Genomic DNA, 22,667 nt, shown 5'->3' on the forward strand with positions numbered 1-22,667 from the left:
TTTGTGTGCAGGAGCTGCCTTGTATCGGCGACTAAAGGAGTATCTCATGACTGAGGAGCAGCTAAAGGAAAATGGTTACCCAATGCCTCACCCAGATAAGCCTGGCCGCGCTGTCCTCTTCACGACAGAGGAGAAGAAAACGATTGACTGTAAGCTCTGCTGGCTCTTTCATTCTGCAAGGTTTGCTAGATACATTACAACTGGAGACGCCTGTCCTGCTTGCAGCTGGTCTTTTTGCATAAAGATGTTCTTGGTCTCAGCGTGGAGCCATTTGCTCCTGCTGTGATGGGTCTCCTTGGCTGTGACCTCCGTCTCTGCAGGCCAGCCGGTCGCAGAGGAGAGGACTGTGGCTGCAGAAGTCTGCTGTGTTTCTAGAGGAGGAGTTTCTTCAGCTTGCATGTCATGAGAATGTTATTTTTTACACAAGGCTTATAGTTTGTGGCATGTGGGGCTGTGAGGCTGAGTGAGGTTTCTAACTGCTGCCAAAGAATATGAATTGGTCAGGTTGCCTCCCTGGACAAGCTGCCTTTGGCCTCCCCCTGTGAGGGCACATGTTTTGCACTTGTTCACTCAGCACAGGTTTTGACTCCAAGCTCGTTGCACTAACTTGGAGGCTGCCTGCTGCTGTTGCAAGGGAAATGGTTGGAGAGGCGCGCCTGTTCAACATCTGGTGACGCTCCCCTCTTGCAAGAGAAGGATTTTTTTGTGTCTCTGTGCATATGAATTGCTGTTATGGTGGGATATGGACTGACATTGGGCCAGGCTGGTTTTGCAGTGGGTTGTGCCTTGCTAGTTTGGATTGCACAGTTTTCTGCTTGATCTCTTGACAGCGCTGGGCCAAGTAGTTCCCAGAAGCCCTTTTTGCAGCTGGACAAAATGATTCCCCAGGTTTCCTCAGGACAGGATGGGGTCCTCCTCTGTCTGAATTTTCTGAACTCCTGTAGCAGGATTTATGCTTCTCAGACGCTGATTAGAGCAGGCTGTGGTGCGGCAGAGATAAAACACATACTTAGGGTATCTTTTGAGGTGCCTTGCCACACTCCTCTGAGCGTCTCTTTGGAGAGACCTTGCTAAAGTGCGTTAAGTGCTCATCCATGTTAACACCTTGTGTCTACATTTGTCCTGTGGTTGCTGAAGCAACCTCTACGAAAGCTGTCTTGCATTAACACTGTCAAGTACTGTATTTGTTAGAGCCCTTTTCTCCAGTTAACCAGCCAGCTCCTTTATATGATTCTGAGATCATGTTCCTGTTTCTGTAGTTTCCTGCACGTCTTGCAGGATCTTTGAATTTGTTCTTATTTAACTAAAGCTATTGCTGGTCTGTTAATGCTGCGACCACGGTCAGTGGACAGAAATGGTCTAGACTGGTGTTATGCAGAGCTGGGAATGTGCTAGCAGCTTAAATGCTCACACTAGAACTCAGGGAATTGCATGGAGATCAGAAGCACGACAGTAAACTCTTTTATTGTGGCTTTTTGCATCTCCCTTCTCTGAATTGTGGGCAGTACCAGCACAGATGACAGGAGGGAGAAGTCCATAACTGCCCTCTCGGTGGACCAGGCTGTGCTGTAAATGTTCCCGGTTTTAGATGCTGGAGAATCCTTACAGAAAAGCTGTGCCCAGGAAGAACTTGAATGTCATTTGGAAGTGACAAGGCACAGATCCCCTGGAAACCGGGCTTCATTAGCTCTGATGTCCAAAGAATGACTTATTTATCCTGTTTCTTAAAATAACTGTGTTAGAGTACAACGTAATTTGCTGTGTATGGAGGACCAATGCAGCACATGTTGATGTGAACTGTGTTGAAGCTGATGCTGTGCACCAAAAACACTAGGGAGTCTTATGTTTGCCTCTGAGAAGTGTTTGGGGGCCAAATCTACAGGACTGCATTTTCAGAGGGATTGCTGTGTTTTTATGGGAGTTTGAAACGACATTTGGAATCCTTTTTAACAGGAAAAGTTGTTTCACTGGTGTTTGGAGCTTGAATGATTCTGACGTACTTGTGCTTTGGCCAAGTTTAACAGGTGAAGGATTTCTAGTGACCTGACTCTTGTTTCTCTCTTCTCTTAAAGCCTCCTGCAGGATTTGTTGTCGCTGTGGCACTGAGTACATGGTCTCAGCCTCTGGAAACTGCATTCGCAAAGAGGAGTGTGTCCATCACTGGGGAAGGCTACGCAAGCAGAGAGGTACAGCTTGTCAAAGAGGGTTTAGTCACATGCTAGCTGTGCTCTAGCTCTGAACACAGAGTCTGTCTCGGTTTTGAGTTGCTGTGGAACATTTTGTGGCTTTTGGGGCTTGTCATGCTCACAGGTTGTGACAGTTCCTAGTTTTGTCACTGGGTGGCCCTGCTGCTGCTAAAATAGCCTTGCAAAGAGCTGCTGGGAAGTAGTGGTATAGTCCCAAAAATGTGACACTGGGGCTGGAGCAGAGGTTGTTCATCTTTCAGTTTAAAAAAAGTAAAAGAAAAAATAAAACTTCCTGTGCCTTTTGAAGAAATCAGTCTGTTTAGGAGGCTGACTTGGGAGCACTAGATGTCTGTCACTGCTCAGGAGAGTTTACTGGTCTTGGTTGAATTCATTTGCAGCAAGACACTAACCAAGTTTGAGCTCTGCTGTGGCTTTCTATCAGAGCAATCAGGTGGCTTCTGAAGTTTGTCTGGTTGAGTATGAGAGACTTAAACTCTTCAGATTGCTGCAGGTGAATCCATACTTGTTTTTCCCCATTGTTTGACACATTATTGTTACTGTGCTCATCCAGGGTACCTCTGCATGTGAAAGCTACAGTTTAGGTCTCTTGTTGACAGGACTTTTCTCTTTGACTCTTATCTCTTGCTCTTTCAGTGCCAGGTGGATGGGAAACTCATTACAGCTGTTGCTCAGGAGCTGTGGGTTCACCAGGCTGCCAGGTTGCAAAAGTAAGTTATTGAGCAACACCTTTTTATTCTCAATGACATTTGTCCTCTGCTTACAGTGGTGATGGCTGTGTAATTGTTGCTTAAGCCTTTAGAAGAATGGTGGCTTCCCTTAAGGGGGGAAAACAAGTACTTCTTAAATATCTTTTGCTATGCAAAGGTAGGAAAATTCAGTGTTTGTGGAAAGGAGGAGGCTCAGCTGTCTGGAGTGAGGTGGTTTCAGTTGTTCTAGGCAAATGCCAGTGGATTAAGCTGCTCAGCAAAAGCTCATATACAGATTTCTTCAGGGAAACATTGAAGAAGTGAGAAATAAGGGATTTGCTTTTAAGCAGCAGTCTCGGGGCCTTGACAACAGTGTGCCAAAACCTTTTTCCCATTTTTTCCTTTCCTAGATGCCTGTGCTAAGGTAACTTTCTGTTGTAGGCCAAATCTTTTCTTAATTTTCTGTTTACTGCATGCCCTTTGTTGTATTAAGGGGAGGAACCTTCCCAAGGAACTTGTAACTCATAAATATTACTTCTCTTGGCAGGGGGGTTGGGGGGGAAGGGATCCCAGCACTAGAAAGCAGAATGAAAAACCTGCTCAGGAATGGAGTTTTGGCCCTTTGATAGAGCTGAACACTGCTTGGGATACCTTTGCATAGGTGCTGCTTTTTTTTATTATTTTTTTTTCCTTAGGCAACAGGAGAGTTGGCTTTCCAGCCTGGCATCACTGGTTGTCTCGAACCATTGACTGAAGGGAGCAATCCATCTTTTGCCTGTCCTTTAGATCTCTGGGGATACTCCTCATCACTTGTTTCAGGGGCATTTTTTTATTTGGCAGCTGCCATGCAGGGGAGAGGAGCGTGATGCAGAACCAAGTGAGAGGGGATCTGAAAGGGTCATGTCCAGTGGAAGGGGCTCCCAGAGCCTATCTGTTATAAGGCGGCATCTTGTCGCACTGTCTGAAAGACCTCGGGTGATACAGGGCCAGCAAGGCTGGCTGTAGGTTCTGGAGAGTGGTGTGCCCTTCTTGTTCTGGCCAAAAGCTAGAGCTAGTAAGTGAATTCTGGGGCAAAATTCAAGGCTTGTAAAAACAGGAAGAATTGTCTATATGGGCACCCTAAAAGTCTGCTCTGCACAGTCTAAAGCATGGATGGGATCAGGCAGGCTGCTACTTCTCCTGTTTCTTTTTCATGTGAAATTAGGATCTCTTTTTAATCAGTGTTCCGAAAAACATCCGGCAGGGAAGTCATGAGAAATTGATGGGGCTATAAAAACATGACTTCTCCGCATGTCTTTGCGTGGCTCTTGTAGACCATAAAACCTCATGGCCTTTTAAGAAATGTACAATCTCCCTAATAGCCTCTTACTCAATGAAGCATGCCGCCAGTGCTCCAGGGCTCAGGCGTCCTTTGGCATCTGCCTCCTAGTTGTGCTGCCACAGATCACTATGTTCTGCCTTTCTTGGTTTTCTCATCCAAATGACCGAGTTTCACAGCATCCTGTGATAGATTTAAAGTTGGAGTCCACAGCCTGCTCAGGATGAGAGTATGCAATGAGATACTGGGATGTCTGGGCTACTGGGGAGCACAGTATCTTTCAGCTTTGAAGGAGGGCATTGAAAACCGCAAATATTTGTAATAAGAAACTGTTCTAAGTAACTAGGTCTGTAGCTGGTTAGAAAAGCATGTCTGTGTCTTTTCTTTCCAAATACATTTGAGATACGCCTGTCTGGATTACGCTGCAGTTAGCCAGCGTGGCAGGAGATGGCAGGATGGAGCTGTGCTCGTACCTACCGCTCCCCAGGAGCGAAGGAGTCTGGAGCTGCTGTTCTGTGTGATAACCGAGTCTGCTTCTTTTTCTGGTCTGAAAAACAGAAGCAACTTTTCTGCCCTCCTCTCAGCAAGGAAGAATTGGACAGTTGCAGAACATCAACTAGTGTAGAGAAACACCTAATTTTAATTTTTTTTTTTCCTTTACTGCCCAGTTATATTGTATTACAGAGGGAGAGAAGGGATCAAGCTGCGAGGGAGAGAAGGGATCAAGCTGTAAGGGAGAGAAACTTTTACCATCTATTGGCCTGGTAATCTGCTCTACCCATTTCTTTAGCAAAACAGTCAGATTCACGGGCATAGATGCAGAATGGACAAGTGTGGCCTCTTGCTCCTGGGAAGCAACAAACCACGCGGCCTTTGAGCAGTGCTGGCTTTGGATACAGGGAGAGATTGGATTCAGTGTTGGCGCAGCTGCGTCTATAACTTCAAATCATGCAGTTCTCTGTACTCTGGCTGCACCTGCAGTAATAACCTGTGCAGGAAAATACGCACATCCTTGCTTTGGTTATCCCTCTGCCTACAGGTTTCAGCTTTACAAGTGCCTCAGTTCCTCATCTCTCCAGCCTTTCTATCCTGAGATGAACAAGTACAGTTTGATTCCTTGTAGGGTGAGATTTGTGAGAAGCACGATGAAGGAGGCTGTACAGAGGCTGCTGTGATTGTGCGCAAATACATTGAGATTTAGGGAGACACAAAACTTAAACAAAACAAAAAAACCCCACTGGGGAATAAGGGAGAGAGAGCATCACCTCTGGGTGTGGTGTAGCAGTTTAATTTGACCTAAAACCATGCTAGTGGGCAAAAGGGCAGTCACAACCTCTGCCTTGCATTCGCTTATGTGTTCCTGCTTCCCCACTGGTGCAGTGGTGCAGGTAACTGGATCAGTGCAATCATCCAGTTTAAAACTGCTCCTGCAAAGAAGGCTTTCAGGCTGACCGAGTAGGGTGGGATCTGCGGCTGTGGAGGAGAGGAGAGTGGGAGTGTCTGTTGCAACAGCGGCTTAGTCTTGCGTTGGCTTAAGCCACTTGTGAAATCACTCCCTGAGTTTTCCTGCTAGCTTGGGGAGCTCTTCTGTGCTGGATTTTGTTGACCCTGGAGCTTTAGCTGGGGATAATGAAGAGTGGTTGGAAATACTCTCTACTTATTGCCTCAAGTGCTGGTAGGCAGTAGCTCCAGTTTGTCTGTGAACTATAGTTTTGGAATACTGTGGCTTTTATTTGTATGCACACATTGACATTTTCTGGTACTTCATTACACCAGTTTCTCGTGCCGTCTATGAGCTAGATACACCTGATGCTAATACTTGAACAGGGATGTCTGGGATTAGAATCCTGCACCTGGGCATGTCTCGGCTGCAAGCTAAACCAGGAACCGGCAGCTGGAGTTAGATCAGTGTAAGACCTCAGCATGGTCCTTTCTGAGTAATTCTACTCTGAATTGAAAGTTGAAAGCTACTTGTCCGTAGATGTGTGATGTCTTACTCCTATGTGAGCTGTTAATATGATGCCACTAGCCCTGATCTGGCTTTGGAATTGGGATTGCACATGGCTATATTTGCTATTGCGGTGACCTTCTTAGAGCGACTGGTAGGCAAAACTTATTCCTAATTAACCCTTAGAAATTATAAAAAAAACCTTTCTGTTTAAGTAATAGGTTCTGTTGAAGTGGACGTTTTGGATTCTTGTTCCTACCATCAAGAATTGTCCCTTTTTTTTTTTCCTATAAGCAACATGTCCACGATGGGCGAAAGGAGAGCCTTGATGGCTTTGTGAAGACTTTTGAGAAGTTGCCTACGACTGATGGCTACCCTGGAATCTACGCGTTAGACTGTGAAATGGTGGGTCCCTAACAATAGGGGCAATGCAGAAGCAAAACAAAGCTTTTTGGGGAAGGCTGAGGGTGTGATACAAGTGGCTGAAGGGAAGTTCTGTTTCCTTACCATCTTCTTTCCTTTCTGCTGTGGACTCTAAATTATGTTGGTCCTGTACGCTTAAATTAGCTCTTATTAATTAGATTTAGCAATGAGTGTTTCAGTTGGGGACTGCGTGCACCCTTGAAAAGCTGTAGCTAGTTGGCTGATATTGTGCGGTGTTTGCACACTAGATGTGCTGCGTTTTGGGAGCTGCAGTGCTTCGGTGGATGGCTCCATTGCTCCATGCTGTGGTTGGCATGCACTTGTCTTCATGTCTGCTCTGTTGCTTGCAGTGCTACACTAAGCAAGGACTGGAGCTGACAAGAGTAACTGTGATCAACTCTGACCTGAAAGTGGTATACGACACCTTCGTCAAACCTGACACCAAGGTGGTGGACTATAACACCAGGTAAGGATGGTGTCATCCTTACCTTGTTGAAACTCCATTGACCACCACTTCCTAATGGCTGAGATGCTTTGGGCCTTGAGGTGTTCCTTTGGTGAAGGAAACCCTCCTTTCTGCTCTTGCTCTGCAGATTCTCAGGAGTGACAGAAGAGGACCTGGAGAACACTAGTATCACCCTGCGGGATGTCCAAGCCGTCCTACTGAACATGTTCAGTGCAGATACCATATTGATAGGGCACAGCTTGGAAAGCGACTTATTTGCACTAAAGGTAACTCGCATGCCTTGCATTTACATCTCCCTCTGGTTCTTTCCCACCCTGGTGTGTGTTATATGTCTCCTCTAAATTTAGGAACTGTTTATTTCCAAGAACCAGGAGGACACGGTAGATCTGTCTTGTCTCTGAGCCAGTGGGAAGCTGTCTGTGGTGGAAGAGCAAGGGAGCGGGTCATGTGTGTCACTGGTGGTGTCACCCCAGCTTTTGGTGACTGGTGCTGCCCTGGGTGACAGACCTCTCTAGAGGTGACTGGGAAGGGTGAATAGAGCAGGGCTGGTTGGAAGGACTGATCTCGAATCATTTGCCTTTCACCCCTGCCATATAGTCAAGAATCCTCCATCGGTGTCAGCATCTTTTGACTGGCTTGAAGATGTGCTCAGCCAGGGTCAGGGCATGAACAGGGGAGGCTCTGGAGTCCCCTGTGCCCTCTGGATGTCCACAGTAACTATTGCAGAAACAGGACAAGCCTCTTCATTGTCTCTGCCACTGCAGACAATTCTCATGGTTTCTCTTCTAATGTTAAAATGTCTGTTTTCTCTGAGTGAGGTTCTCTGTCTGGTTTGCTGTGATTTGTGGTGTTACTTTGATCAAGCTATTTTGACCTTTTATCTGTCTTGTTTCCTGGCTGGCCCTCGTCAGTCTAGCCTGAACATCTCAGCCATCTCTGCTGTCCTGCGAGGGAGGGCTGTCCTCTCCCCTTGCGCTCTGAACCTTAGATACCCAGGCACTTGCCCAGGGTTACCAAGAAAGCGTGCGGCAGGCAGGAGCCGAGTCTTCAGTCTATGCTCACAAGGCAGAACTTCCTCCAGCCATCCTTTATCATGCAGCTTCTTTGATGAAGAAGCTGTGGCTGCCAACTCACGGCGATGGTTTGGAAGCAGGAGATTTTAATGCCTGCAAAGCGCTTTACCTCTCCATGGCACCCTTTATCCTAGCCTCTCAGAGAGTTCATCATCATCATAAAAAAATTATTTACGGTTTTATCAGCACAAGATGACTGCGTTGGCCTCTAAGAGGCATGATTTTCTCTTAGCATCGCAGAGACTGCCAAGAGAACAAACCCGAGAGCAATATAGCAGAGTGTGACAGGCAGTGGCATGTCAAGTCGTAATGTCTGAAGGCTGTGGCAGTAAAGTCGACATCTCGCTAATGGCTGTGGCAAGCTCCAAATGGTGATAGCATTTCAATTTTTATTTAAAGCTATATTATCCTGTTTCCTCAGTCTTCCTGATCTACATAAGTAATTATCATTGTGCCTGGGTGGGTGCCAAACTTGACTGCAGTCTAGGAGAGATTATCCATAATGTTGGCAGTTTTATACTCCAAACAGCGTAGCAGGTTGTTTCTGTTAAGCTGCAGCTGTTCTCAGGCATTTACGGAGCTGGGCTATGAAACTGTTAATGACGAAGTTACGGATTGTCACGCAACATTAGCTGGTGCCTAGGAAGAGTCAAGGCAGATGAGGAGACTGGATTATCAGGGTCCTGTCTGAGTCATCCTGTGTCGAGACTTGCAGAGCCATCTTTTGGTCAGGTTTATCTCTTAGACTTTGCATTTTACTCCTGTACTCAAGATGTGGGACTGCCTTCATCCATGTTCCTTTAGTTCTCACTGAACACGTATTCTTGGCAACAGAGGATTAATCCTGTCTCAGGAGAGTAAGAATTTATTATTTTAAAAAGCCAGCTTACCCTATGTTTATGGACTCTTGTCAGATGTGGTCCTCCACAGGGCCCCTTGGTGCAGGGTAGGTAGTTGACCTGTTCAGTGTCCTCAGTTCCTCCAGCATGATGACACTTCATATCTAGAGGACAGCAAACCTCTTGCCTCTCCTGTGTGCCCAGGCACTTTGACCCCGATGTGGGACCAGCCAGGGCCTCCCTCCCATCTGCTGCATAGTTCCATGTGCCCAGCAGTACAAGATTTCCTTGTCCCATTTCATCCTTGCTAAGCCGGTGCTGTTTAAAAACTTCCTGTTGACTCATTGCTGACGGACTGGAGGTTTTCAGGTTGGTTTGCGCCTTGAAGGTTAGGCCTTTTCTGTAGAAGCAGTGTGATGTACAATGGGTTAGGTACAGGTTTGACTTGCACATTCTTCCCTCTTCTGTCCACATCTTGAGAAGCAGTTGAAAGGCTGTTATAAGCTTTGTGGGGTCAACTGGTTCCTCGAGTTATTTTTTCATTGTGAAAGACACTCTCAGGTATGCCAGCTTCCCCAGGCCAGGATATGAAGGATTGACCTGTCCTGCCGTTTGAGTTATACGAACTGAATCAGCCCTGAATTTCTGCTGCTTTGAATGTGCAGTTAGGCAGGGCTTGGAGGGCAGGTATGTTGGCTGGCAGAGCACTGGGAAGCCTGTGTGCATGCACGCTTCAAGGGGGAGTCATCTTTGATTCAGCCAGAGCCTCTTGCAAGACTGGTTGGGTTGGAGCTTGGTGACAGCATTACATAGAGCCTGAGAGGCTGACCGGAAGATTGCTTTAGCATGGTTAATCCTAAGGAGTGTCCGTCCCTGTGGGAGAGGGAAAATAAGCATGTTTCTTTCCTGCTCCCTCCCTCCAGCTTATCCATGGCACAGTGGTTGATACCGCGATCGTCTTTCCCCACCGGCTGGGCTTGCCTTACAAACGGGCTCTCCGGACGCTGATGGCAGACTACCTCAAGCGCATCATCCAGGACAATGGTGAGACCAAGGAGGAGCTGAGTATGAGGGCCTCGTGTCCCGTCCCACCTGGATGTGGGCTCCTCAGACCTGCCTGCCTTCCTCTGCTCTCCCCAAGCCCCTTCCTCTTGAGCCTAATCTTTTTTCTCCTGCATAGCCTCTGGCAGTAGCTGTGAATGGGCCAGCAGGTGAAGTCTCTGCCACAGACAGTTTCAGTTTGAACCCTGTTCTGAGGGCCGGCAGCACTTGCTTCTTCCCTTTCTGTGCTAAGTGGGGACCAGAGAAGTGGTGTGAGAAGGCCAGAGGTAGCTCTGTCAAGGCCATGTCATGCCCTCCCTTCTCTCTCTGGCAAACTGAGATTGACCTTTCTGTTTGAAGCGTGGCATGTTCCTTTCTATCTTCCTTGAGCACATTATAAACATACTCCTGGGGAAATTGAGGCCTCTCTGACCAGCTGCTCCATAGCCTGAGGGCCTACAGACTAGCAGGACTTCAGGCCTTAATTTAAACAAAGGAACGATGTCAGGCTGAAGTCCAGTAAAAAATGCATTTGGTGGAAATTCTTCTACTTTAAATCCCTCGCTGTGGTTCACGGCGATCACAGATGCGCCTGTGGTTGCTGTGGCAGAGGGCAGTGAGCAGCTGGGCCAGCAGTGTCAGGCAGGACTTCGTCTCGGAAAGCCTTCCTCTGTGCTTTGTGCTGTGAGCAGGCAGCCCCTGTGCAGCCGAGGTGGTAACTGCCGTCCTTGTCTTTCTGTCCCCAGTGGAAGGGCACGACTCCAGCGAAGATGCCAGAGCTTGCATGGAGCTGATGGTCTGGAAGATCAAAGAAGATGCTAAAGTGAAACGATGACTTGCGCTTTCTCTCTCTCCTGTTCCTCCTCCACCTCTTTGAAGCAGTGCAATAAATGCTCAGAGTAACACTGTCCACCTGTACGCAGCAGCATGCTACCCCAGACTCCCCATGCACTCACAGGTATCTATGGGACTTAAGGACTGCTGCTGGCGCAGCTGAACGGCACCAGCTCACTGCTTGCAGGTCCCTGTGTCCAGATAATGGCTCTCAGATCCTCTTTACTCCACCTGAGGGATACTCTGTGGTACAACAATTGCCTTGTAGGCATGGCAAGGTGGTTTTGAGTAGCACAACCAGAGAGAACTTCTTGGTTCCTAGGAGAAGCTTTTAGAGGTAGGTTGGATACATGCAGAAGGATCTTTCTGGTTCAGTTAAAGGTAGATCTTTTTCTTTTTTTTTTCAAATGTATCTTAAATTGCCTCTATACTCCAGAGCTGGTAGATTCCTGCGATGTTTGGAGATTGGGGGAAATGGAAGAAAGTTGGGCAGGAAGCTGTAAAGTGAGTGAATTGTGTAGCTGGTGTGTGAATGGCAAGCAAGGGGTGGTGAGAGCCGAGGACCAAGCCATCTGGGAGGAGATCCTAGTGCAGTCCCACTGTGGAGGAGAAAGCCAGAGCTGCAAGAGAGGGAAGCTGTCTGTGAGAGCGTGTGGTGGGAGCAGCAGGTCGGAGAGGAGTGAGAGGAAGTCAGGGGAATTACTGCCTGCTGCGACCCGGGTGATCTTTTCAGTGAGGGCTGGCATCCTGGTTCTGCAATAGTTGGAAAAGGGAGAACCCACAAGTGTCAGACCTTGCCCAGACCTCAGGGAGCCGTGTGTGTAGTAGTGAGGCAAGGGACAGCGAGGCTGGGACAAATGGGGCTCCCAGAGCCAAGCGTCAACTTGCAGCCTTCCAGGAGAGGAGCTGTTTTGGAGAGGACAGTGCTAAGAGCAGGCATCGTGTCTTTGCGGGTTAGGACAAGCTGTCCTTCCCCTGACCCTGAGCTTCCAGCATGTCTCCAGCGAGCTTGTATGTAGGGATGAAGGTTTTTGGGGGGACCTAGGTGCAGCTAAGATTGTACCTAAGGGTGGCCCCTAGCAGTCTGCAGGACTCCCCACCAGCCTGTCCCTGATAGCAGGGACTTGATGCAGGCAAGAGCAAAAGCAATAGGTAAAAATTACTCTTTTAAACTAGTTTACATGTTGGGTGTTTTAAGAAGAGCAGAAGACCCAGTTATTGCCTGTCTGGCCCCCTGGGCAAAAGCAACTGTCGAGAGTGTGTCTCTGTCGCGCTTGCGGTGACTGGGGTAGGAGCACAGGCAGACTGGACGGCTCTAGTGGCGTCTCTCCACGCAGGCTCCATTGTTGTCAGGGGGACAACAGAGCTGATTGCAATGGTCCCTGATAGACGCGGTCTTTTAGCTGAGGTCCAGCAGCAGCTTAGTCCCGTTACTAGAGCAGCGATCCCCTCACCCCTCCCAGGCAGGACTGGCATTGCTTCCCAGCGGTGGCTGGTGTGGTGCTGGCCCCCGCGTCCCTCGCACGGGCTGGCCGTGTTGCTCCGGTGGCGGTGGGATAGGGGAGCTGCTGGGTTTTGGTTCCTGTTGGAGCTGAGTCTGGCTTGCTCCTTTGTAATCCCGCTGGTGGCGCTGGGCTCAGAGTTTGGGGACGTGCTGCGTGTCCCCCGGCACGTCCTGTTGACTGTCCCACCTCCGTGCCCAGCGTGGCAGTGGGGAGGAGTGTGGGGCTGGGCTGTGCCACGGGCAGCAGTGTCCTGCTTGGGCCTCTCTGCATGGGCTGGAGGGTGCTGGTACATGCGCAGGCCCTGGGACGCTTTCCCCGTCCCACTGCTGTCCTCAGAGGTGAGGATGTGGCTTCCAGCACCTGACCTCTGTCAGGCTCTCCTGAAGCCACCAGGAGAAGTGGGGACCATAAAGGCTTCTGTTATTGCTGAGCCCTTATGTGCTTCCTCTGGCAGGCAGTGGCACGGGCTCCCAGCCTGTTCGTTACCCCAGATTTCAGGCCGTGCAGCTCCCTGCCGCTCCCCCAGCGCTCCGTAGGGCATGTCGCATCCAGCTCTCCTTTGCCAAGTGTTGCAGCTGCCTCCTTGCCTGCCGTGGGGCTTCCAAGTGAAGCAGCCTTGGGACAGCTTGTCTTGTCTCCCTCTCCCATCGCCTGCAGGGAACGATGCTGTTCCTGCCCAGGCGCTGGGAGAGATGGAGAGAAAGTTCAGTGCTTCCTAACCAGGCAGGGAAAGCTTGTTCCCAGTTCTGCGTCTTTCCCTTGTTTATCTTCACCCCTGGCTGCAGTGAGGGAGCGTACCTGGAGCAGCGTGCTGATCTACCGTGCAGCCACGTTAGATTTCAAAGCTGGCTCTTGCTTCGAGGTTCCCCCGTTACTCAACAGGCAGTCCCAGCTCCCTGGCCCTCTCCCGCAGCAGCTGCCTTCCCTGGAAAAGCCGGTACAGTTCTAACACGGAGCCGGTGTGCCAGTGTCCTGCTTGGCGAGCTGGTTGCTCGACTTGATCCCACTGCCTGGGCTTGGGGAAGGCAGAACATCGCTGCGGGGTGCGTTCCTCTAGCCGTGAGTCCTGCCAGGCCAGGAGACCTCGGTCATTTCCCCTTCTTTTCCCCACGGTTCAGCTGGGACCCCCTAAAATGAGGCTTTTGGAGTGGAGGGGCGGAGGGGGAGGTTGCCTGTCTTGTGGGATGTCAGTGGGAAAGTGATCTACTTCCACCCGTGCTGTCGGGGTGGGTCAGAGCAAGCATTGGACCCACGAGCACCCTAACACTGTAAAACCAGAGGTTTGTGGTTGGCAAGAGGTTTTTGGGTTGTACATAACTATTGTAACCTGTAACTTTTTGTAATTGTTTTTAATAAAAGGGTGTTGACTAGATGCATGCTCCTGAGTCTGGGTCTGCTCTACCTGCGGCCGAGTCGGGGAGGATGGGTGCTGGAGCCATCCCGGAGGTGGGGAGGGCCTGGGGAGGCTTCCCTGGAGCATCCCTTCAACTTGCAGCCGCTGTTACTTCCTCCGTGTCCTCACAAAGTGGCTCTGCAGCAGAGCGCAGCCTTCCCCCGGCACTTGTCACCGGCCTTGCAGCTCTCAGCGGTCCAAGCCTCTACGTGGCACATCAGCCTGCCGGGGTGAGCCAAGGAGCTGGAGGAAAGAGGGCGAAACCGGTGTCACTCGGCGGCAGCAAAAGTCCAGCCCAACCCCTTGGGACTGCGAGACAAGGTGATGCCCACAGTGCCTGGGGTGGTGCGGGCCATATCCTTGCTCTGTGCAAACCCTTCTCGCCCCCCACGCGGTGCCCTGAGCCACTGGGCAGCAGCGGGACAGGTCCCGGCTCCTCTTGCCTCTGTCCTGGAGCTGGGGCGAAAGCCCAGGAGCGCTGGCGCCCGCCTTGGCATCCTCCCACCGCCTGACCGGGCTCCCCAGGAAGAGCCCGTATCAATCTCGCAAATGGGGCAGGAATTAAAGTGCCAAGTGAAGGAGCTGATTCAGCATGGAGGAAGAGGTGAAGGTAAAAAGTTCAAATAAAAAAATAATAGGCTATTAGATGACCTCACTGGCAATGTGTTTTATTTAACGTGCCGGTGACGGCTTGGCAATGGCAGCGGTTACTTAGGATGCTATAAAAGTCACAGCTGACCTGTGTTCTCAGCCACCTTTATGGGCCTTTGAGGTTCTGGGTGCCCTGAGCTCTGGCATTAACCTCTTGGGGTGCCATCCCTTCCCCTGCGGGATGGGTGGCCCCTCTCCTCCCGCAACGTGCCCCTCTTGCAGGTCCCCGGCTGCGAGGCAGGCAGGGTTTTCAGGGGTGCGAGGGGCCCGGTCCCAGCTGGGCACCGCTCACCCACCCTCGGGCGTGTGGGTGGACATGTGGATGGACAGACGGACACTGGTGCTGCGGGGGTGTGTTCGATATCTGTGTCAGAGGTCCGAGACCCTTGTCTTTCACTGGAAAACTTTGTCTCCCAGGGGCACTGCCAGAGCTGGGGCATCGCCACAGAAACCACAGCGAGGGGCTTTCTTGCTCTCCAAAACCTTTGCCCCGTGGGGCTGCCTGCCCTCCCCACCGCCTCGGCTTTCGGATGCTGGAGCTGAATCGGGGGAAGCAAACAAGCAGAGAGACCCCCTGAGCCGTAACCCTGGTCCCTCGCCTCCCGAAACCCCCTCGGAGAGGCCAGACTGGCACAGCCAGCTCCTTCGGGGCGAGCTGAAATTTGGAGAGGTGATGCCAAGTAGCTTGCTGGGAGAAAAAGGCTCTATTTCCACCCCAGCTCAGAGGTGCCGGGGTGTTACAAATCCCCCCACTTTGTCCCTGCTTGCCGGGGATCTGGCCCTCACCCCTGCACACTGTATCGACCTGTGGAAACAGCCTCTGGCCCCTGTCCCACTCTAAGCTCTTTACCAGTGAATTGGTGCCACTGGGCTGGCCGTGTCCTTGGAGCTGTCACGGATACGGTGACCTGCTGGGTCCCTGATGGCACTGCCAGAGCTTGTTTCAGCCCCGGGAGGAGGGTCCCTGCTCTGCTCCTGCCTCTGCTGCGCTGGTTGCAGCTCGGCTTTGCGCAGCTGCTCCCCTCCCTGCCCATGGCTTCGCTTTCCCAAGCAGGGAGGGAATTTCCAAACCCAAATCAAAGCGGCCTCCTGCCCCCTTGCGAGTGGGGCAGAGGTTTTGGGCAGCCCAGGGGGCTGGTTGGGCACATGGGCTCATTATGTGTCCCTTTTCTGCAGCTGAGACTGGGCAGTTCATCACATGCAACCCTGCGCCTGTAGATGTTACCGGGGTTTGTGCCAGTGCCCGTCTTGTCCTGCAGCATCATCCCCCGTCGAGGGGCATCCCCGGGACACCTCGGTGTCACCCCCTGCCATCGAGCCACCAGGCATGGGTCAGAGGTAACCGCAGTCATCAATCCTCTCTTTAAAAAGCTTTTTACCACGGTTTGTCCGGAACCTGCAGGAGGGCAAGGGCTGGGACCGAGGCAGGGGGGTGAGTACCCATCATGTGTCGGGGGTCCCGCGGCTTGTGTGTGTGGGCAGGAAAGCTTATGTGGTGACATCGGTGCGGTGAGGCCCTTTCTGCCACGGTCGATGGGGACAGGGACCTCACGGCAGCCCTCACACATCCACTCCCTCCACACTCCTCCTCACTCCAGCCTTTTGCTTGGCCAGACCCGGGGTCGATGTCCCGGGCACCTCAGTCACTCTGCTCCATGCCTCAGTTTCCCCTGGGGTGGCAGTGGGTGATACCTGTGCCTCTGCCATGGCCCTGGTCCCCCCAAAATGCAGGGGGGCTGCGGGGCTCCCTAGACATGGGGATCCCTGTTCGCAGCCATAAACCTGCAGCAGGGTGAGGTAGGTGACACCGGTGTCACTGCAGGGACCGGGTCGTCCTGCACCCTCCAGCCACTGGCAAGAGAGGGGAACTGGCCAGACTGGGGAGCAGGGGCTGGCGGTGTGTGAGAAACAGGGTTGCCACCAGTGACCAGTCCTGTCCCCTTCCCAGCACTGTCCCCTGGCCTGAGATGGCCGTAGGGTGGCCGGGAGCAGAGGAGGAGGAAGAGGAGGGTGCGTGCGGGTGCTGAGCAGGAAGGAGAGCAGCAGCCGACTGGTTGTGCAGGTTTTGGAGCGGGGTTGAGTTTTTTGGTGTTGGAGGCGAGTGCTGGGTGCCGAGGGCATCGCTTGCTCCTTCCACTGTCTCCGCGTGCGGCAGTTCTGGTCCGGGGGGCTCGTGGGAGGCAGCAGCCGTGCCCGGAGGCAGCGCTGCCCGTCCATCGCGCCGTGACGGCCCCCGCAGTCACATCTTACCAGGGGCCGAGCCAGGACCAAAGCTTGGGGTATTATCCGGAGCCCGAGGAGGTGCTGACTCGAGGCCGGGGGCTGTGCGTGGGGCTGCTCCCAGGCTGAGAAACAACCCCTGTCCCGCAGGGAAACATTTCTAAATTATTATTATTATTTTCTCCGAACAAACGGGGCTTTGTAGCTGCTCGGCCGGTTGGAACGGGGCACCTGGAGCTGCTCGGTCCATGACCGAAGGTAAAAACCAGGCTGAAAGGTTTAACTCTTCCCTGCAAGCGCAGGAGGCTGCGCACAGGATCCAGCCACCGCTGCCGTGGGGCAGGTCCCACTGGGGGTCTTCTGCGCCCCCAGAGACGGGGGGACACGCTGGGACGGCCATTGCGGCGCCCAGCAGAGCATCCTCCACCCCAGCGTTGGGCTGTGCGCGGCCTCCCGGCGCTCGCTTAATTATGTGTGTGGGGGGGTGTTCAGCTAATTGCAGGGGGCGATTGATTGGTAAAAATGTCATCTTTGCCGGCCGCGGTTGCCAGGGTGACCTCGGCCATTCTCCGCTGGCGTTATCAGTTCCCGGGTGCCCGAATCCACCCACCACGTGTCCCTGTGTGCGGCATGCCGGGGTGGGATGTGGAAATCCCTTTCCTTCCTCCAGATCTGGCCCGCTGCGGCCGAAAGCAGCGAGCGGTTGCGAAAGCCCGGGGGGGCGCGGAGGTTTGGGGCTGGAGCGTGTCCCCGCCATGCCTAAGTGGCTGCTGGGTGCCGGTGCTGCCCTCGTCCGAGGGTCTTCTTGGGGGTCCAGCGCTGCATGTGCTGCCGGCGCAGAGGGAGCGGCAGGGACAGGGCAGCAGGTAGGAGACGGCAGATGAGGGCCGAAACACCGAATTTCCTCGTGGATGCTGCTCCAGGGTCAGGCACCAGCCCCGCGGGAGCTGCCGGGGATCGCCGCCGCAGCGGAAGAGCTGCCGGGGGAGAGCAGGCACGAGAGGCAGGTGATGGGCTTGGGGCATGGGAAGGGAGAAACTCTGGTTGTATTTGGAGAGAGGGATTGGGTTGATGTCAACAGTCATGATTTGGGGCTGCAAAAATGGAAAAAACTGCTCCCAGCGGGGCTGGCCGGACCCCGCCACGGTCAAGGATGGAGACGGAGACTCCCCGGCCCCAGCCCCGCTCCAGTGTGTGCCCGCTCTCACCGCTAACGTTTGCTCAGACCATTTAACCAAAATGTCCCGTCCTGCCCGCTGCAACCCAGACCTCTCCCATGCTTTATTTCAAAATGGCGCGTGCCGCCGTTCACCAATTTTGCATGAGAATTAACAATAACTCGTTAATTTGGTTCATCTCGCAGCACCAGCCCCTTGGGCAAGGGTTGGGTGAGGTTTTCCCCTCCATTTTCAGGAGGTGAGGAGCAGCCCCAGGGAAGGGGATGCACCCAAATCTGCCCCCACCGCCGCAGGTCGGGTGCTGGCCAGTATCACCCAGCACCCCGTGGGGACATGGGGATATGCGGACACGGCACAGCCGCGTTGTTTATGGACCTTGAACGAGTTATTCATGACTGCGCAGTAAATACTTTATGGACTGTCGGGCCAGCGCTTGGTTAATTGCCTCCGGGTTTCTGTGGTTAATTGCAGCGAGCAATTAATCTAATGACGGCTAACGCAGGACCACTACGGTGGGGCCTCTCTGCGGGTGTGCAGGATGCGTGCGGGGCGGGATGGAGAGCAGGGAGACACCAGGCTGGCTCTCGTTAGCTGTCATCACTAACGAGGCGGCTTCTGTCCCCAGCTGGGTTTGCAGTCCCGGTGCTGTCACCTCGGGGCTGTTCGGAGGCGGTGTGGTTCATTTGTGCCTTCGGCCTCCTCTTCCTCAGCTGGCCCCTGCTCCCACCTTCCTCGGTCTTCAAGGCACGGCCTGAGCCCCACCGAGCTGCTGCCAGAGCCCGGGGGCTTTGGGGGGTCTGAGCGCTCCGCAGTGAAACCAGCTCAGCCTCAGCGCTGCCCAAACCTGCCTGTTCTCCGCTTGAACACCGCCCCGGAGACTGAACACCCATTGTCCTCGGACCCAGTTTGGGACCCCCGTCTCTCTGCCGGGAGGGTGGCAGGGACGCACCGGCCGTGACACTGTGTCCCCTTACCCTGGCAAATCCCACGGGAACGGCTCCTGCAGCAGCAGCTCTGGGTTGTTGTGAACCAAGCCGCGCCAAGACGATAAATCAGGGCAGGTTTTGAGCCGTGCCCGGCTGCCAGCGAGGAGGGGGGAGCCCGGGGGTGCCCAGCGAGGGTGCCCCGGAGCAGGCAGGGAGAGGCAGGCAGCCGGGATGGGAGGCGGGCAGGGCAGGCAGGTCCCTGCGGAGGCCAGGACTGGAGGTGTGGCATGGGCTGGCCCCACGGTCCCTGCGTGGGGCAGGACGGGTGGCAGCAGTCCTGCTGGGCGCTGTGGTGGCAGGAGCTCGGCGGCTGCGCAGGGCTGTCGGCAGGGCTGCGGGCAGGATCGGTGCAGGTATGGGGACCCAGGGGGGGAGCGTGGCACGGCGGTGCCCCCCCGCCCCCGAAGGGCAGCAGGTCCCAAGATCTGCCGTCCTCCTCCTCCTGCTCACTTCGGGGCACCCATGGGTGCCAACTGGGACCCGAGTGGGCAGTGGGTGCGGTGGGGGGCTCATTGCCAGCGGGTCCTTCAGGGCTCTCCTGGGAGCTGCATCTCTCCCTACGGACCCCGGGGAGAAGGGGGGAGCCCGGGGCAGCCCCCCTCTAACAATGCTGCGGCTGGATGCTGGGCACGGAGGAGCGTTTCGGGATGGGGATGGGAGAACCGCCTTTTCACCTGGCATCCCATCAAAACAGGTGGAAAAATAAGGTGAGCGGAGGGAAACTCATGGCCCGGGCATGTCCTCAGAGCTGGGGAAAAAACCCCGAGAGGCTTTAATGAGCCGTGATCCACCCGGCCGGAGCGCGGGGGTGTTTCCGGCGTGACGAGGGCAGGAGGAGGCATGAGCTGGCTGCTGCCACACGCACCCACCCACCCGCTCATCACCTGGCCTCGGGCCGGTGTCACCACGGCTGTCGCGACGGGGCCGAGCCTGGGGTGATGCTGGAGCTGTGGCAACCGGGGGTTGGCGGCGGGGGGTCCCCGGGGTGGCGGGGCACCGGCTGGGGTCCCGTGGGAATGCTGTGATCAGGTAAACAATAGCAGCACTCACAAGGCTGGTTATGGCAGCACCCGCCAGCCCCGGGCAGGGGATGGGGGGTCAGGCTGGTCCCGTCCCCCCCCTTTTTTTTGTCTGGGAGGGAACAGGAGGGGCAGAAAGGCAACCAGAAACCCCCGGCCACGAGCGCTGGCTGTGCTGGGTCTGCTGGGCGCTCCCAGGGAGCCCAACACGTCTCTCACTAATTCCTGTACTGAGCAACAACTCGACATTTATCCGGAGATTTCAGAAACAAAACCGTCACAGAAACCCCGTAGCAGCGGGTCAGATCAGCGAACGACATAAATCTCCGCGTGTTTCACTAACCCAGGCCAAACCCTTGTGGCGCGGTGCCCGTTCCTGCTTAAAACTGGTTTATTTGTGTTCAGCCATGCAAACCTCCGCTAACCTAAAACTATGGTTTTGGGGGTAGAAAGCCTCGCTTTGGGTCTTGTTAGCACCCAGCAGCACCGTGTCGCTGCTTTACAGCCGGAGACCTCAGGGATCAGCGGGACGGGACGTTCCCTGCCGGGCCGGGTGAACTGGCCGGTTCATCCCAGGTATTGAGTTGGAGGAACATCCCGTGGGTTAATAAATCACTGTTGGTCTCGATGAGGTGTGGAGCAGTGGTCAGAGGATGTCTTGTACCTTTGGTCATCGCTGGCCCTTTCTGGCTCCGGGAAGCTTTGGGCTGGGGCTGGTGCGGGCTTTGGCCGCCTGCCCGCATGGCTGGGGCTGGCAGGGCACCCTGGCACCCGCTTCCAGCCTGTTCCCGCCTACCTAAAGTGCCATTTTTATTTCTAATTATTGAGGTGGTGAGTGAGGTTTGTAGAGAGGTTTCTTGGAACCGAGGTTTCTTGGATACCTCCTTGGAAGTATTTCTCCAGTGCTTTGAATCACTCTTTTTTTTTGCTTTTTTTCCCCTTTCCCCCCACTCCTGGGCTCTGGCAAGGGGCTGTTTTTCCGGCTGCCTTTGCACGGTGCTCAGCTCCACGGAGGGTCCCACATCTGCCAACCGCAGGTGCTTCATTAGCTGTACTTTTGTCTGGCATCACCCGGGAACCGGGGTGCTTTGGAGCAGATGAGCAGCACGCGGAGGGGGTAATGGCAATCACTACTGCGTACAATGGGGCTCAGAGATGCCAAGCGCAGTGGGGACATGATGGATATTCAAATTCAGGCCAGATCCTGAGCTCAAGAGGGACCTTCTGAAAGGATGACCACAGACAAAACTAAGGTCTTCCAGTGTATCTCGGGGAGACTCGGGGCCGGGCAGGTTTAGACCCTTTGATTAAAGCGATTGCACCATTTGCGGGTTTAGAAGCAGCGAGCTCAGGCAAACATCTTGGCACACATCACTGCTGGCCTCAGCTTTAATATTGAAGTCCTGGAGCAAGAAGCAAGGTCAGAAGATGCTTTAAGCAATGGGTCAGGGCCCTGAGGGCACTAACAGGCATTAATGGCCCCCAGCAGCCTCACCTGGGACCTCTCCCACACCTGCCCATGGGCACGGGGCTCAGTCCTAGGCTAAGCTTTGTTGTAGGTGGGTCTGTCTCCAGCTTGGCCATATACCTGTGCCTACCCATGGACCCAGCCCTCTACCCATGGACCCAGCCCTCTACCCATGGACCCAGCCCTCTACCCATGGACTGACTTTCTGGCTTGTCCCAATGGACCTGCCCAGCAACCACTGGGCTATATCTCACATTGGCCTTTGTCACCAGACCTGATCTTGACCTGCGTGTTGACTTCCCGACCTGACTCTGCACCTACCCCATCATCGCAAGGTTGACTGGAGATCTGGGCTCGGGGTTGACCCTGGCTGCCATCCCAGGCTCTGCCCTGCTTGCCCATGGTTGGGGACTGCAGGATGGATGGGCTGGTGAGGACTTTGCTGTGCCCTGGCCCAGTGTTGGGGATGGAGTCACTGCAGGGATGGTTACCTCCACCAGTATGAGCCAAGGGGTACTGGCTGGTTTAGAGGGGTGTGAGCAAGTGGCTCAGTTTTCCCCGTTCTAGATACCCTAAGGTTCATCTTGTCTCCTGTTGGATACTCCCTGCGGTGCAGGTACCTCCGTTTAGCCTATATCCCTTGGCCCATTTGTGGTCCAGGAGGAGGAGGTACCCCTGCGTGGTCGGGGGAGCCCACCCCTCTGTTAGGAGGAGGCAGGGAAACGTGCCTGCCAGGAACAGGAGATGGAGGGCAGTTTGGTGTCCCCCCCGCCTTGGCTCTCTGCAACAGCCAGAATTGGCTGTCTGCAGGGAAAGATGTCCCAAGCTGACAGGTTCACTGGGCCAAGGACATGAGTGGGATCACAGGAGGGAGGAAGATTTGCATTTCTCTGTGTCAAATCCTTTGCCACCTTATTTTGCCCAAACAAGGTGTGAACAGCCAGTCTGAGCACCAAGGGGCTTCTGTGCAGCTGAGTATGGAAGAAATCGCATCCCTCCAGGTATCCCTGCTCTTCCTGCTCCCTCTTATCTGTGGGACAAATGGTAGTTGGAGCCGTGGGACATAGCACGAGTGTCCCACCATGCAGCTCCCTGCAACCCTTCTTCCTTCTCAGCCATGCTGTGAAAATACAGATGGGCTCCAAATGTGCTGAGTTCATGGGTGTCATTTAGGATCCAAGTACAGTGACAAATGTCGAGTCCTTAGTGGTAAAGAAGGATGATGTTGTGGATCAAAGGGTTTTTTGGGCAAGCTCTTGGACGCAGGGGCCGAGGTGCTGCCCATGTTGCTGCTCAGAGTCTCTTTGACCTGGGCTGAGGTGACAGCTCTGACAGCTCTGCCCCAGCTGGTGGCATCTGAGAGCGTCTCAGGGCAGTGTCATGTGTCGGGGCAAACCAATATCAAATTTGCC

General features: G+C 53.7%; 1 protein-coding gene across 1 annotated transcript in view; it reads left to right on the top strand.

Moving 5' to 3' along the window:
• Positions 1-12,577, top strand: part of REXO1 (RNA exonuclease 1 homolog) — a 40,971-nt gene extending 28,394 nt beyond the window's left edge. The window contains exons 9-16 of the mRNA XM_059831866.1: positions 12-149; positions 2,073-2,186; positions 2,841-2,914; positions 6,454-6,564; positions 6,933-7,048; positions 7,176-7,314; positions 9,884-10,004; positions 10,748-12,577. Coding sequence (XP_059687849.1) covers positions 12-149; positions 2,073-2,186; positions 2,841-2,914; positions 6,454-6,564; positions 6,933-7,048; positions 7,176-7,314; positions 9,884-10,004; positions 10,748-10,836 — 902 coding nt within the window. The 3' untranslated portion in view covers positions 10,837-12,577. The remainder of the gene's footprint in view (positions 1-11; positions 150-2,072; positions 2,187-2,840; positions 2,915-6,453; positions 6,565-6,932; positions 7,049-7,175; positions 7,315-9,883; positions 10,005-10,747) is intronic.
• The last annotated feature ends 10,090 nt before the right edge of the window (positions 12,578-22,667 follow it).

This window comes from Gavia stellata, chromosome 32 (genome assembly GCF_030936135.1).
Source record: "Gavia stellata isolate bGavSte3 chromosome 32, bGavSte3.hap2, whole genome shotgun sequence".
Classification (NCBI taxonomy): Eukaryota; Metazoa; Chordata; class Aves; order Gaviiformes; family Gaviidae; genus Gavia; species Gavia stellata.